Below are 16,911 nucleotides of genomic sequence, written 5' to 3' on the forward strand. Positions count from 1 at the left end.
GAAATTGTCTTTCACCCTTTCATGCAGAGCACATTGTTCTGAGCTCTGAGGTGCAGACCTGGACTATGCTGCTGAGGCTCCCCAGCATCTCACAGGATGGCTGGTGTCCTGAAAAGCAGTTTCTTTGAGACATGCAATATGCTGTAGAGCTGCAGCTCTGTCACATCCCATCTGGTTCACTGGCTAGGAAAGGAGGAGCCTGCATGATCTATTTGTGTTGAGAGGAGATGGAAAGCACCCAGCTGCCCCAGTTGCAGCACCCTTGTTTTGCTGGGCTTAGGTCATGACAAAGCTGTGGTCATTTTCTGGGAGGCTGTTCACCTGACAGAGTAGCGTGGAGGTGAGCCTGATGGCTCTGGTTGCTATAGGAATAATCCTTTTAGAGGAGCGGTTGCATCACAAGCATCCAAGACGGAGGACATGTTCTTTGTTAGGCGGGGCGCAGCACAGAGATGACATGGTGTGTTTTGTAGAGCACAGGCTCATTTTCCATGCCAGATTACCTTGCTGAATTTCCACTCAGCTTGCTGATATGCAGCCAGTGGCTTTTCTTTCTCCTCAGCAGCAGGAGGCTGCTGTGTCTGTAGTGTTCAGCTTAGCACAGGAGAGGCTCTCGCCGCTGTATTACACCAGCGGTGCGGCTAGAGGGTAGAGCTGTCAACATCATGTGATAGCTTTTAATAAAGGTCTGTTGATGTAGATTATTCCAGAAAACTTGCAGGCCTGTGCAGAACAGGAATACAATAAATACAGTCCTAAGAAGGTAGTTTGTATTTTTTCCATCTCTTTATGACAGACACTGGAAGTACACCCCATCTGGGCAGGCACATGTCACTGTACTGCATTAGCTCCATTCATTGTGAGTTTTAGTGTTATCTTAAAGCCTGTAAGTATAAAAATTACTAATCTATGTACTTTAGTGTCTAGTCTTAAAAGTAGCCACAGTGTTAGGCAATTATTTTTCTGTTTTAATAAAGGTAGATAATGTGTTTAAAACACTTGCCTGTACCATCTTGTCTCCGTCTGTCTTTCTGCATCTTCTCCATTTCTGCCAGAGGTACAGTGTGATCCCATGTGGCATGAGGAATGAGTGAAAATAGGTGCAGTGTTTTTGAGTAGGAGCATTAGGGAGTACAGGCACTGCCTGTTGGGGCTTGTCTGCCATGGTTGGAAAGAATATGAATACAGTGCCTCAGTGTTTGAGTGCATTAGCCTTCACTGCAAATTCTCTAATGACCCAACAAAGCTCTGGGTTTGCCTGTGCCCTGCCTGTCTGTGAGCAGGTATGGATTTAGGAGGCAGAAGGGAGTGGGAAGGAAGGAAGGAGTCTCTGTAACAGAGCTGTGCGTCACTGCTGCCTTTTTGCTCTACACTTTCCCTCTACAAGCAAAACCTCTTTGCGCTCTTCTTTAGAGAACACCCCCAATCTGAAGCTGTGTGAGCCCCAGAGAAAGACGGTGCTGCAACCACCGATTCGTGCACTCTGCATGTCCTGGTGCCGTTGTTGTCTTGGCTCCTTGTCTGCCCCGGGGCTGAGCTGCGGGAAGAGCTGCCGAGCAGCCCCACAGCCAGGGAGAGGGGCTCTGTGGAGCACTGGGCCAGGGAAGGACATGCTTGTTGCTTTTTCTGTGCTTTGATTTAGATCAGCAGTGAGCTGGTGGCCATGGCAACAGTTGGGCAGGAGACAAGATGTTCCTTCCAGGAGCCCTCTTGGTAATTCATTTAGAATATTTTTTTTTTTTTGACAAGAAGTTAACACAGTCTCTTGTGACTGTAAATGTTGTCCCAGCCTCACCTTCCTCCAGCATCTCTCCCTCCAAGGTATGGTTTCAGAGCACACCTGGCTTGGCCTTCCATCCTGCCTGGAAAGTACTCCCAAGGGCTGGGTTAAGTCTCTGTTTGCAGCCTGTCAGAGCGGGAACAGATGGTGTGATGGGTCCTTGAGTTTTCTGCCTCAGTTCTTAATACGAGCTGCAGCACATAAACTTGGAGGTTGAGCTCTTCGGTTGTCCTGTGAAAAGCTGCTGGTGCTTTTTAGTCTGGTAAAGCACATCCAGCTGCCACATTCAGGCCTCTGTGAAACTGGGGTGTCTTTACTTACAGAGAAAGGGGAATTTGAGGGGAAGAAGTTTGCTAGGGAGGACAGGGGAGATCCTGGGGTGTAAAGAGAGACTTAAAAGCACTTAGGCTGAGGCAGAGGTTTAATTTGTCCAGAATTTGACAGGAAGTCTCAGTCTTAGAAGAACAAGCACAAACTAGCCACAAATTCATGAAGGCTGATAATTGGAAGGTGGTTTCCAGTTACAGTGCAGTGGAGTTCTCCATCAGCTTCTAACAGCAGTAATACCTGCAAGGGACCTGGCTGGTTTTAAAACAAAATTTAAGGAGGTTTGTGGGATGGATTTTAGTATCTTATACAGTGCAGTGTTTGCAGTATGAGAACATTGCATCAGTGATGTCAGACCTGCATTTCAGACCTTTTAGTTTTTCAAATAGTCAAAAAAAAGCTGTTTTAAATGGAGATAAAGCTGTGGCTTTGCATGGGGCCAACCACATCCTGGGCTTGCGAGACTGCAGCCAACAGGGCAAGGGAAGGGGGGGTACCGTCTGTTAGCACTGGTGGCAGCCTTGTTGACAGTGCAGGTCCAGTTTGAGCTCCCTAGTACAAGACATCGACATGCTGGAGTGAGTCCTGTATTATTTCAGCCTGTGTTATTCTGTGACCTCGGCCACAAGGTGATTTGCTGTAAGTCCATCCCAGCTCCTTCCAGGACTGACCAGTGCCCCTGCCGAACTCTGCCTTGGGTACAGCTGGAGGCGTAACACAACCAGCCTCAGCGTTGGTTCACCGTGCAGTGCCTCTAGCCCTCCTTCTGGCTGGAAGCTGGAGTTTAAAAATATTTCTGCAGTTGTTCCATTCTTATGACTGGGAGAAGTGTTTAATTCCAGCTCACAAGCATGTCATTAGCACTGTCACTGCCCGGCACACAGGTTAGGCACGCTGTTTTCTGTAAAGCTTTGGCACGTGTTACTTTTCAAGGCAACATGCATATTTAAGCTTTGTAAGATCTTTCCTTCCTTTTGGAAAAATGGTTGATGCTGTTGTGTTTGTTTTTAATTTTTAATAACTTGCCAGGATCGGATCTGTGCAAAGTCAACAGAGCAAGCATCCTCTTGCTTCTGAAATTTGTTACTCTGGGTAATGTGGTATGAAGAAGCTTTCAGCTTTTCTGATACCACTGATTTTCAGATACAGGTGCCCTTAAACTGTTTTTGTACAAGCAACTGGTTTTCTTAAACTGTTCATCTACAAGCAACCACAATTAACCCTGACAAGTAACAGATTTCCTGAGCATCAGTTGGAACAACCCCCGCATAAGCTGATAACCATTTGCAATGGAGATAAAAAGGGGAGCTAGCACAGTGGCTTAGGCGTCTTTACCAATATGATTCTAGGTTATTCTCTGAAATAAAATGTATTAACCTAAATCTGAGACCTACATTTTACTTGAAAGCTATATGAACCCTAATGAAATCTAGGCTTGGCTTCTTCTCGTGTTCACAGGCAGATGGTGGATTACACAGTCTGGGTTGCTGATGGACAGATGGTGTCGTGACCTACACAGATAATAGAGCTGTGCTTGTGCTTTTATTATCGTCTGCTGACCCTCTTCAGCTGCTTTGTACGTGTTCTGTTTTAGCCTAAATCTCTCCCCTTTTTCCAGGTGATTTGCTTTAAATACCAGTGAAGGAATATATTGATGTATTTGTAAAACTATCCAAGTAAAGTGCATTATGTTTCAGTCTGACATAAGCTAGCATTTGATCTGATCTGTAGCTAGTACTCCCCCTCTGCTGCCTCCTGCCCACGTGAAGGGAGGGAAGGGTTTTGATCTCCAGCACCCACCATGCAGAAGAGGACCTGGGGTGTGGAGCTGGGTCTGGGATTTGGCAGAGAGCTCACCGGGTATAGAAGAGGTGGCAATAAGTAACTCCAGGACATGGAGAGTTCATCTGAAACAGAAAAGACAAGACATCCATAAACCCATGGAGGAAAGAAAGTTTGCCTGTACAATAACGTGCTACGCATTGCTGGAATTAATTGAAAATGTAGAGTTACTCAGTGTTGCCTGTACCCAGAGTATAACACAGCAAAGTGTTTGAAGAGCTGACGACAGACCTCGATGAGGAATTCTTTGCCACTTTTTTCTACTGAAAGTATAACTTTTCATTAAGCCCATATTTTTACTGATTCAGTTTTGGAGAAGTTCTTCCACAAGTACATTTGTTTGAAGCTTTTTAATCTGTGTTTTTAAAAGTTTGCTTATACTTGCCCAATCCCTTTGCTTTATTTTTGCTTGCTGTGCAGTAGGAGATGGTATTCTGCCATCACGTGCATTTGCTGATGTCATAGACATTGAATCAAAACTGTGCTCTTTTTTTAATGAAATCATTAAAGCCAGTTTGTGATTTCTACAGGATGTTTTAAAGCATCTTCTGTTTATTGTAATAAAATAGCATGAAATGTCAGCACTTTGAGGAAGGGCTTGCTTTCTCCATATGGATAACACAGGAGCTGTTCTCAGCAGCATTGAAACTTTCTTGAGGATATTGAGGACCATTGTTCTTCTGATTTGTATAATGAGTTCTTTTGTTCCCTTGTTCAAAGTGCTGGAGTGAAATTAATATTATTAATATAATTAATTACAGCACAGAAGGTGTTTTGGTCTAAAACGCAAGCTTTTTAAATGCTTACTAGATTAGGAGCTGCCCCTAATCTTATTAAAAGTAGTGTCACCAGTTACTGGTTTTGACTTCTGCTGACATCACAGCAACAAATACTGTAAAGCTAAAAATTATTAAAATGCAATTTTATTTTGGAAATTTTTTTCATTATTCTTATTTCTTGGGAAGCTCTTCCTCTGATTCTTCCCATCACTGGCTTTCTATCTGAAAACGGTTTTCTGTAAAACTGCAGCATTGAGTTACGGAAAGCTTTTGCTAGCTGGACGTGGACTGAAACATGATTTTTATTTTTAAATGCATGAGCACAATCCTTCCGTGGGGTTTACTTAGACATTGCTTTTGCCTTCTGTGTGCTTGTGACAACAGTGTGCTAAAGAGGCTGATTATGCAGATGTGGCATTTGAAGTTCCTGTGCTTTTTTTGTTCTTGTCAGTGAGTTCTTACAGCAAAGCAAATGTATGCGCTTTAGGTTGAGAAAGGGATCTGCCTTCTTCCTGCCTTCAGAAAAATGATGCAACACCCATTAATGGTATTTCAGAGCACCTAGTGGGTAATTGTAATGCTAGCTCTAACTCAATGCAGTTGGACTCAGTTCTAGTTCCCACCGACACTGAAGGCTGGGAGGGATGGAACATGGCCCTGCTTTCTCTTCTTCAGGAGATCTTCAGGAGATGAGATGCTCATGGTCTTCAGCAAGATACCAAAATGCAGTTCGGCACATTGTGTCAGCAGGTGGACTGTCCTTGGCTGGGAATGTGGCCCCTGGCCTATCTTCCACGTTGCCTTTAGGGGTTAAGATGATCTGGGGTCTAGCAGTCACACTAGATCGTTTTAGACTTGCCTGTGTATTAGCCCATTCAGATCTTCCTCGTTGTGTGTGGCACTGTGAGCTCACCATCCCAGGGATGGAAGAACGCTAGAGGCATCAACCTGTTCTGACTGCAGCCCATGGGGAAGGCTGCAACCCGGTCCTCTGCTGGCTCCACATAGTGGTGCAGAGTGCTGGGAAAAACAACCTGCTGCCAGACTGTGCAGGTGAGAGCTGACCCGCAGGTGGTTTAATTCGCACTGAGCTATTCTAGATCTAACATGTCCAGTTTCCTGCATCAGCTGGGGAAGGGGGGATTTACCCTCAGAGCAGGAGTAAGAAGCACCCCATGTTCCCAGGTCGGTGCTAGGTGCCTCGCTTACGACATTGGATGCTTGACCAGAGTGCAGGAAAGCTGTCACTTTAACTGCTCCGTGTAACACACGCACAGGGCAGGGGATGGAGACGTACATTACATCTTGCTCCATCTCCACCATGTAGGTGGTGTCATTAATTGCGTGTCAGTCTCAATGTTGTGTGGTTGTAGGAGTTCCTGATCTCTGATTTGGGAGCACAAGCCCAGCTGCCAGCTGTACTGATGGTGTAGGTCACTTCAGGTCGTTATGTTGCAGAGCCAGCATCTGCTCTTGAGAAGAATCTGTGTTTTGGAGGTGACTTGCTATTTCTGTCTGGGTGACACAGAGACACAGAAAGGGTTACAGATACGCACTGGGTCTGTCCTTCAGCACCCTGTGCCTTTGGAACAGGAACATGCAAACCCTTGTTTGTATACACAGCAATAGGTTGGGGAGAGCCCAGCAGCACCTTTCGCTCCTGATGCTTTTGTGTGACCAGATCACACACCTTGTTCTTCTGCTGCTCTCGGTTCTCATCCACTGTTTCTCACCCAGTCTTTTTCTTAATTTAAAACTTAATCCAGTTGCACAAAGTTCTAGAAACCATTGCCTGCTTGCATAGGTAATACTGTGTTTTCTATTAATAAATTTCTGCTCTGTATGGAAATTAATAATTTAGTTCAAGATGTTGCTTTAAATCTGGTTTGGCTTGCTTCCCATGCAGCCATCTCCTTCAGCTCTGCTATTTCCAAAATAATTTTGCACAGAGAGGACATGGTAAGCACTTCCTACCAACTGCATTAAGGTCTGTGGTGCTGTAATGGTAAGAGTTACCAGATGGTGATGTTTTACAGTCTTACAATATTTTTTTTCTTGGCTTATAAGCATAGTGTTGTTGGTTCAGTAACGTGCAGAAATTTAAGGGCAGCTGTTGCAAAGGGCAAGACAATGGAATCTCTACTTTAATCTCTCCATGGTTAATAGCTGTGATAGGTTGCCTCAGGAGCATGCTGCCGTTGTTTTCCACCTTTGCCAAGACTGGCAAAGATGACATGGTTTAGTGGGTTAGGTGGTGTTGGGTTGACAGTTGGACATGATGATCCTTGAGGTCTTTTCCAACCTTAATGAGTCTATGATTCCTTGACATACAGTAAATAGCAGCTGTAGCTACAGTATCATTGAAAAAGAGGAAAACCTGACCTGAGTAATCTTCGTCTCCACCACCTCACCGCAAAGCGTCACTGGCAGTTTTCTTTGCCTTAGGTGAACCAGGAGCCGCGTGTCCTAAAGCTGAATAGCTTTTTGGGATATTTCTGACCCTCTACTGGTAGAGACATTTGACAGGCTTGAGCAGAATGTGAGCAACAGATGCCTTGCTGCTGTGTGTATTGCCAGATTTGAATTTAAAAATAAAATAAATTTAAGGGATTTCACAGTTGTGTTCTTTACTGTCGGTCTCCAAATTAGATCAATGCTCGGTTTTATCAGGGAATTAATTTTGAACTTTGAGCAGCTTCCCATTGGGAGTAAAGCTAATTTGGTAATGCCAAAAAAGAAGCTTAATAAATTAGCTGTGAAAAGCACGGTAATTTGAATTCTTGCCATCAATCATTCCTACTGAGAAGCAAATGGTTTACTTCAGACTTTAAGAACTTCTAAAACTTAAGCTCTGAATCACACTCTGATCTGGAACTGAGAGAGCGTGGCTGGAATTTGGACTGCTGCCGTCCAGCACCCAGGTACTTCTGTTTGCTGCCTGGGAGTCTCTGGAGCTGAAGGCACTAGCACCTCTGGAGCAACTGTTGGATGCTTCATTCCCTCACTTGGAAATGTTTTGTCTTAATATGGGAAATTTTCTGTGGCACTTGTCAGTGGCACTGTCCTTGCTTCCCTTTCTGGACAAAGACAGAGTGGCAGTCAGAGATGGTTCTCCCATTTGAACCGGAGCATGCGCCCACTTCTTCCCATAACCAGTCCCACAGTAAATGTAGACTTTGGCAGCCATAGTTGGGTGAGTGTTTTCCTTCTCAGTTTAAGAACCATTCAAAGATGTTAAGGCCAAACAGGATAATGTCCTAGTCTAGTCTGTCCTGCAGATCCCCAGCAAGGAATACCTCCCAGCAGTTCCTGCTCATGTTTAATCTCAAGTGATTTAAAGCTGCTGTTGGGTTGTGTCTTGTCACCTTCCGATGTCTGAGCCTTTTAGGGTTAACACACATCTCATTTTCTAAAATGTAGGGCTCTTTGACTAAAAACAGTGATTCTCTGGAGCTGGGACCGTAAGGCATATAGCAAAAATTGCAGGGCTTTCAGAGACGGTCAGCAGCACTGCTGGCCTTTCTCTGGCTACTCTCTGTTCTTCTACCCAACTGCTACCTGAGAGTGTGTCTCAACAGTATAGCGAAGGCAAGTCCGTGCCTCTGCCACTGTGTGTGCACTCGCAGTGCCATCCGCACGAGAGATCCTGTGCCTGCAGGGTCAGTTGCTTTGGTTTCCCAATGGAGCGGGACAGTGAACCCAGCCCTGCGCTCCCACTCACAGGTTCCCATGAGACCATCAGCTCACTGGAGATGGGGCAGGGCAAAGGGACAAGAGAAGCACTGTCTCCGAGCACTCCATTGTCAAGTCAACCAACCTGTAATAAGAAGTTGCACCCAAAATCTCAGTTTTGCTTTGTTCCCGTCGGTGGTTATTGTATTCTTGTCTGAGACCACAGAAGAGAGTTGAGGTCCCTCTTGGTGGACACTGACACTGGCACACTGATACCTGGAGACAGTGTGCAGGAAGGAGAGGGTAGATGCGGGTGGTGGTAGAGGATGCAGATGGCTGTTAATCTGATTTGTCTCTAACTAATGCCAGTGATTAGATTCCACTTAGACTGAAATCCCAGGCCTAAACGAGACGTTTATGTTTTATCTGCAGTTGTGTGGGGGCCCAGGGTGGTGATCAGACAAGCTGCAAGGCCAGGAGGCAAAACAAGGGTAGAAAGCTTCAGCTGCCCCGTGTCAGTTAGACAGCTGTGGCTGCAGGACGTGACACCAGTACTCCATTTTAGCCACAAACTTCTGTGGAGCAACAAGTTAGGGAGCCCCAGGGAGGAGAAGCCATCATTGACATGATTCCGGGAAGGACAGAGAAATGTGTTCAAAACAGTGTCTTCAACGAGCTACTCTGTGATGTGCTCCAGCCAACAAAAAGAAAAAAAAACCTCATAGAAAACTTCACTGGTTTTACACTTAAAGTTCAAAACAAGAACTGCACAGAAAAGGAGAAGCTTGCTGAAAACAAGCAAAGCAGAGAGCAAAGGCCCACCATCTATCACAGCAGACATGAGAAATGGTGCAGGGAAGCCAGCATGACTAAACAGAAGGGCATGGAGGCTATTGAAAACAAAAAACATTTTTCAAAAAGCTGGAGAAAATGGAAAGGGTTATAAACTCTAGCAGTTTAAATATATGAACAGAACAAAGCAGGCAAAAGGGGATTTTGAGAGATGACTTGCAAAGAGGGAAAAAAAGAATAGTTCTGTTTCAAACCTGTCAGAAATTGAGCCATGTTGAGAGGGTTTGGAGAGCACTAAGGCTTCTCAGGCTCTGAAAGGAGGACTCAGGGAAGATCTAGCTGTAGCAGAAAAACTAAATTTATTTTTTTCTGCATGCAACCTTGCCACGGAGCAGCTCACAGAGGTAGCGTGCTGGAATGCTCTTTCTGGGGAGTCAGCAGAGATCCTGCCTTAAATCGCAGTGCCTATTGCAGAGGCTGTAAAAAAGCTAAAATATGTGGTTTTGTAGTAAGTTTCCAGGACTGGATGTATCAATCCAGGAGTTTTAAATGAGTTTAAGGACGAAATACTTGAGTTGTGAAGTGGGAGGTTATGCTCCTCTGTTGAAGCTGCAGTGGTGCCCAAGGACTGCAGTGTTTCACCCATAACACAGTTTTTAAAAGAGAACCCAGAGGAGTTCTGGGAATTCACCAACCTGCTGTCCCGGACAGACTGATAGAACTAGCAAGAAGTATAGTGGATGAATTACACAGATAAATACTGGGAAAAGGTTAACGTGCTTTTTGTAAAGGGAAGAAGTCTGCTCCGCCGACATGTTGGAATGCTTTGAAGGAGTCAGGAACCATATAAATAAAGGCAGTTCAGCTGATGCAGCCTACTTGGATTTCCAAAGGACAAGTTGTATGTCTTAAGGGACTTAGGTGGCTGTGTGGTCAGAGGAGAGGTCCCTTCATGCATGAAATGTTGATTAAAAAAAGAAAAAAAAATGCCAGCAATTATTTTCACTGTGGTTTGAGATCAGTAGAGGAGCACCTTAGAGATCTGTGTTGGGACCTGTGCTGCTTAGATCTACTCTTAAATGATCTGGGAAAAGTGATGGAAGGTGCAGTGGCAAACTTTCTCTGCTTTTGGGTAAACGTAAAATGTAATGCACATTGAGTAAAACCATCCTATCACTGGTGGCTTCAGAGCTGATGATAACCCAGAGGCATAAGACCTTAATATTGCGAAAGATGAGTGAAAATGTCAGCTCAGGGTTCATGGCTTTCAACAAAGCAAATCAATTCTTTTTTATCAGGAACAGAGAACAGAGCAACCTCGTGCTACCGTAAAAATCCACAGCACGCCCGCGTGTGTTTGATATACTGCCAGCCCGCTTATCTCAGAAAGGACAGACAGGGCAGTTTGGGAGAACAGTAGGATGGGCAGAAAAAAGCTGCTGTACCAGGACTGCCCAGATTGTCCAGAGCACGTCAGCACATAAGGGGGCACGTGAAGGGGAATCGCGACATGCTGTTAGGTCATCACAGCTGTGGGTCATGGAAATAGGATCAGTTGTTCTCCATCTTCTAAACCAAGGACTGGGGGATCTCATGCAAAAGCAGCAGATACAAGATGGGGAACAAAGTGGTTCTTCACCCTGAATGTTGTTAAGCCTTGGCTTTTCTGGTCCCAGGGTGAGGCAGATGCCAAAGGCATAGGTAGCAGGGGGGGACTGCCCAGATGTCAGAAGAGAAAGTCAAGACCACACCTCCAGTTCAGGAAGTCTCTTTTGACCTACAGATTGATGGAGGTTGGGAAAATTGAGGGAAACTGCTACAACATGCAAGTGTTTGAGATGTATTGCTGCCTGCTTGCTCTATTTTATTTTTCCATAAGCACACACTCTTAAAGTCAGGTGAGGAGGCTGACTGGACCTTTGGTCTGACCGGCTACAGCTGGTCTCCGTCCCTCCTGGTCCTCCTGCATCATTGCTCTTCTCATCCATGCCCCAAGGGAACTGGGTTTTTGAAGTGGTGGTTCCCAGCATATTTCAGTTGATCAATAGTAGCTGCCTGCATAGGACTTGTGTCCCTGCTCTGTCTCCCCAGCAGCACGCTGCTGTTCGGCATGTCTGCATCATAAGCTTTGCGCCTGCGGCCAGGGAGAGGAGGCTGCCGAGAGCCAGGCTGCCTCTGCTGTTGAGTTCCCATTTACAGCCGGTTGTCTGCAGCTGCTGTTTATCTTTTACCTACTGTACAAATAAGGGCAGAAGATAAAATCTCTTCAGAGAAACCTCTGATAAAGTTTCCAGTCCCTAAGTGAAAACTGATTTTATCAAACTTTTCAAAACACAACTGCAGATCATCGTCTTCTCTTGCATTCATCTCCCTTATTTTGCAGACTGCACATTTGTTAAAACCTGACTATCTCTTGGCCACTTCTTTTCTACCTGCCGTCTCCTGTCACTGCTCCCTGCACTATGGACCAGATCAGAGTTCAGACCATAGCTGGAGTAGACAGCTGCAAGGTGACATTCCGTGAATCTCTTGTTCAGGTTACACTGCTGCAGTGTGTCACAGCTGGCCTGAACAGAGACCAGAAACAAAGCACGCCTGTGTCTGAGAAGTAAAGATGACAAGCTACCGATATTCTCCAACACTATATACATGAGCAATGCACACATACCAGGAGACGATATGCAGAATTGCAGGTGGGCAGCAGTTATGGAGGCAGTGTGACCCAGGCAGGACATCTCGCTGGGTGGCTGCCAGGGAAGGCTTATCTGCAGGAAGGATGTGAAAAAAGCAAGTTTGGCAAGGGCAGAGGGTGCAGCCTGCAAAGCTGCTCTTCTCTCACTGAGTACTCTGGTACCCATTGTAACTGGGTTATTCTGCTCCGTGTTTGGAAGAGTAATAAACCAGTAATGATGTAATGAAATAATAACTAGTTTTTGGCCATTTCAAGGTAGCGGTTGTGTCTTAGAGGTGTAGAGACTGTTGTTACCATCTGCAATACAATACCTGAGCTCTGCATTAAGCTGTCCTTTGGCTTTGATATGTGGCAGAACTGTTTTGGAGAAAAGCAGGTGACAGGGAAGTCATGTGTGCTGTAATTGTGTGACATCTGAAAATGTTTTTGTCCTTTGCAGTCATAGGTCAGGATAAAAGCCCTAAAGCTACAGGGCAAAGTTTCAGAGAAAATAAAGTTCACTGGAAAAATGGACATAGAAATACCTGCAGAGAAGCTAGGGGTAAAACTCAGTCTTATCTCTCTAGGTAATCTCGAAAAGGAAATCAGCACGATGTTGCAGTTTGTTCCTAAAAAAGTGAACCCTTATCTCGAATGTAGTGGCTGCTACTTGCTTTGTAGAGCTTGGAAAAAGCCTTAAAAGAGTAAAAGGCTTTAACCAGAGGAAACAGAGGAGAGAAGCTGCTTCCCAGGCAGAGGTTTTCCACCTTGCCTGGGAACGAGCAAAAGAAAAAAGAAATAGCCTTAAGTACTCCCAGGCCAAGGCTTTGTCACTGTACAGGGCAGAGTAAGAAGTCTGCAGATACAACATCTTAAATATTTGAAAGTGTTGCTCAATTAGATTTGTTAAAGATGGGATTTCTGAAGTTGCGTCCATCTTCAATGGACGTTCCCTGTATTTGAATCACTGATGTGACTGGAGGAGTAGCAAGGTGAATACCCTTCAGATTGGGCTGGTGCCCAGTGGTGACGTGAAAAACTTCTCTACACAGTGCCTCATTTCCTCAAATTGTGGTTTACACCATCTGCAAAGTTAAAGTAAGTGGGGAGAGCAAGGATTGATTTTTAGCTCGAGGAAGCTCTTCTCCTTCCCTACCAGAGAGCTAAGACCCAAGCTCGACTTCAGAAAACAAAGATGCAGGGCGTTGCAATATGAAGCACTCTGAGGTGCTTGAAAAAAAGCTCTGAAGAGCGGCGGCTGTTTCTGTTCCCAGTATCTTGTCCAGTATTCTACCTCGTGAAAGCACGTGTGACCTTAGCAGTAAGTTCGAATGTAATTCCAGAAAAGACACTGTATTGCCGACTTATTTTAGTATCATCAGCTCTTTTGTTGATTTCTGTGCTTTTCTCATTGTTGGCTCAGTTTGGGTTTTGTGCTTCTGTTTGATACCCGACTTTTTGCTCCTTCCCTAGTCCTCTGGAGGTGCAGTTTCATGAGTCATGAGTCAGTTTAACCAGCCTCGTGCTCAGTGCAGAGTTATTTTTTCTGCCACTCCATGCACTCCCCTCGGGCCAGAACCAGTTTTTGCCAGACCTCTCTGCGAGCTTAACTTATTGACCTGGCAGAAATCTAACAAAGCAAGATTACAAAAAAATAAAAGGCAGTTGGATAGTTTCCTGCCAGGTCAGTGAATGAAAGCTGCTTATGGAAGAGACCAACAGCTGCCAGAGCTGGCAGAGAGACCTGCTGGTAGTGGCAGTCAGCCACTTGGTTAGCTCAGAGGCACCTGAGTGTAGCCGGGGGTTGCAAGCTCCGGCTGCGCTGGCACTGGCTGGGCTCTTCCCTGAGTTTGCTGTGCTTCGCCGTTTCAGCCGCGTGCCCTGCCAGTTGCCACCCTCGGCCTTGTCCAAAAGTTGCCACTTTTGTTAAAGGACTTGTTAACCCCTGCAAACTTGGAGAGCACTAAAGCGAGGGCCACTGCTACGGCTGCACAACGTGGCCCGCTGGAGTGCAAAGCTCAGCAGAGCAGCCCTGGGAGCCGAGAAGGTGGGCAAGGGGCAGTGCCTGGCACTGTCCCAGAGGCTCAGGAGATGGAGGCTGCGCCACGGGCTGCCTTGTGCACCCTTGCTGCAAGGGCCAGCAGTTCTGCGGCGTGGACCCAGGCTCACTTTGCACACATGGACCAGTTGTTTCCTACCTGCACAGGATGCCTCAGCCCAAGGGACAGGGAGCCAGGTGAACCTCATGCTGGATACCCTCACCTGCCTCACTCTCTTGCCTGCATCCAGCGTAGGTACTCTAGCTTCTCCATGTGCACAATGGAACAGCTGCGTGCAGGTGTAACCCGGCCCCTTTCTGAGGATGAGGGCAGTCAGAGGTGTCTTTTTATCCTTCAAAGCCAAGCTGGACAAGGCTTCGGGCTACCCTGGGTGATTTGGCTGTGGCAGCTTGCTCCTGTTGCCATGCTTCTGGGAGAAGGGGAGAGGCTTTGGGGCCCCCAAAAGAAGTACAGCTGGGAAGAGGAGATCTTTCAATGCAAGAACTAAATCAGTCTGGCCACAGCCAGCCCTTGGGAGTGCCTAGAGGAGGGGCAAGATGAATTTCTGATGTACTGCAAGTCAGGTACTCTCACCTCTCCTGTATTTGGTCTAATCACTTTCGGGTTATTGGAAATTATTGTTTTAAAAAAAAATTCACATACTTTGTGTAAACTAGTAAAAAATATTTTGAGGTTGTAATGTCCTGTCTTCAGGCTGAACCATGAGGCTGTTCCCTAAGCAGATATTTTTTTTAGTATCAGGAAAATAATTGGTGCTTTTTACAGGGTCTGTAAGTCAGAGCATGTCTCTCCTTTAATTTCTGTAGATGAAAGGACTTACAGATGACGTTGTGTACCCAGCCATACTGCCATCTCTGCAGCTTTTCCAGAGTCCATAGTTATCCCAGATCTGTGTTTGTCTAAATATGTTTGCAGCTATTTTAGTTCAACTCAGAAAACTTTGTGGGCACTTCTGTGTTTGTCATCATGACTTTGTGGCTTCTGTTTCTGCACTGGACAAGTATTGGTGAGGTACCCAGAGGCTTCATGGTCCTCTTGCTCTCTTATGTAAGGCACAGTGCAAAAACCCCTCAATATTTTGCTTAGGAAAAGGCACATAGTTTTGCTGGCAAATAATCATGCAGTAGGTTGTGAAACTAACTGCTCTACTGATACCCAGATGGAAACCAGCATAACCTCCCCTGTCTGTGCCAGCTGCTGGAGGAGCCTGAGGGTGGTTTACTGTCACATTACCACACGTGGTAGCAGGGAAAAACGGTGTTCGGGTAAGGCACAGTGCTCAGTGTACCCTGGGGTGACAGTCAGGGCAGTGTGGGCAAGACCTGCTGATGGGCTCTTGGCCAAATGGCCGAGGTGGGTCTGCAGTAGGCAGGCAGCCTGGGAGAGCAGGTAAGTGTGGATCTGTATCTTTTATTTTTAATGCCGTTGAAGGGGAAAAGCTGCCACCCACTCCCTTGTGGATGAGTACAACCTCCCAGGCAGCCAGTGATTGTATCTGCAGAGCTTGGGTCTCGTTGCTGTCATAGCCATCTGCCTGCTCTGTGGTGTCGTGCTGTTTCCAAAACGCTCTGGTACACGGTCCCCAGGGGCTGGGGCTGCTGCCAGCCTCTCAAACGTTGCTGTGTCCCCTTGCATCAGCTTGCCCACAGACAGGATGTTCCCAGGGGTGTGAGTTGGAAGCAAAGAAACTTGTGGGCTGGTGGGTTGGAGGGAGAGGGATGCCAGCTGGGGAGCAAGGGCTTGGCTGGAGGAGTGGAGCTGCATTTGTGTTGCCATGAACCCCTAGAGACAGACGGACACAGGACACCCAGCTCCTGCTACAGTGTGGCAATGTCACTAAAGGCCATTGAAATGAGATCCTGGTCACAGGAAGACACAGCCCCAAACCCTTCACATCTGTACGAAAGCAACCTGCTTTTGGCAGTGGTTGGAGAGAGAGATTTGACAAGGTTGCAGATTGCAAGAGCTGTACCGAGCCACCAGCTGTGGATAGGAGAGCAATGTAAAGTGTGGATGAGGCTCTTGCTGCTGGCCCTCAGTTAGGGTTCCCTGCAGTGCAGGCAGCACAAAAAATACTGAGTTTCCTTCTTCTCTCTCTGCAGGAACATGACATTGAGACAGCTTTCGGAGTGGTCCATGTCACCATGCGGGGCATACCCAAGGGGAACAGACCTGTCATCCTCACATATCATGACATTGGCCTCAACCGTAAGCCCTTGCATTCCCAGGACCCTGAAAAAGTGGTTGTTCATGGTATTTGCTTTTGAGTGCGGGGACCACCAGGCCTGGCCTGGAGCTGAGATGGGACAGGTCATTCCAGGGTAAAAAGATAAAGGTCTGCAGGAGAGAGAGCATGTGGCACGCCCCTGTCCATTCCAACAGCCCTTGAAAGGTTGGGCCAAGGTGGAAAGGTGGGAATAGGTCCACCCACCACACTATAGTGCTCTAGCTGACTTGTTGCAGTGTGTGACAGAGCTGCCACAAGGCATCCATTCCCTGGATGCTGGGCAGGTGAGCAAGTCCCTTTTACAAGGCTGCAGAAGTAGTGTAATGTTTGTAGTGGGCTCAGTTGCTCTTTCCACATCTTCCCATCCAACATGTACTGTTATGTTCACACAGGTGCTCCTCAGTATGTACTCTGAGTACCCAAGTGCTGCGAGGCCCTATTTTCCTTCCCTTTCCTTGTCCGCCTGCCCTCCAGTCGTGGCGGTTACTTTGCTATGACTCGCTGCTGCGTTGTAGTCAGTGGGGCACAATAGCGTGCATCACCCAGCATCCAACGCTCCAAAGACTCAGCAGGGGGGGTGGGCTCATGCAGGTGTGTGCCATGATGTTTGGAGGGTGGATCACAATAAAACTTCAGGAAATGTCTGATTTTTTGTTGTTGTAGACAAATCCTGTTTTAACGCATTCTTTAACTTCGAAGACATGCAAGAGATCACTCAGCATTTTGCCGTGTGCCACGTGGATGCACCAGGTCAGCATGAA

General features: G+C 46.5%; 1 protein-coding gene across 1 annotated transcript in view; it reads left to right on the forward strand.

Annotated features, from left to right (window-relative positions):
* Positions 1-16,911, forward strand: part of LOC104463371 (protein NDRG3-like) — a 33,351-nt gene that overhangs the window by 4,144 nt on the left and 12,296 nt on the right. Inside the window, 2 exon segments of the mRNA XM_010075680.1 lie at positions 16,026-16,131; positions 16,814-16,911. Of these exon segments, the coding sequence (XP_010073982.1) occupies positions 16,026-16,131; positions 16,814-16,911 (204 nt within the window).

This window comes from Pterocles gutturalis, unplaced genomic scaffold (genome assembly GCF_000699245.1).
Source record: "Pterocles gutturalis isolate BGI_N339 unplaced genomic scaffold, ASM69924v1 scaffold39471, whole genome shotgun sequence".
Lineage (NCBI taxonomy): Eukaryota > Metazoa > Chordata > Aves > Pterocliformes > Pteroclidae > Pterocles > Pterocles gutturalis.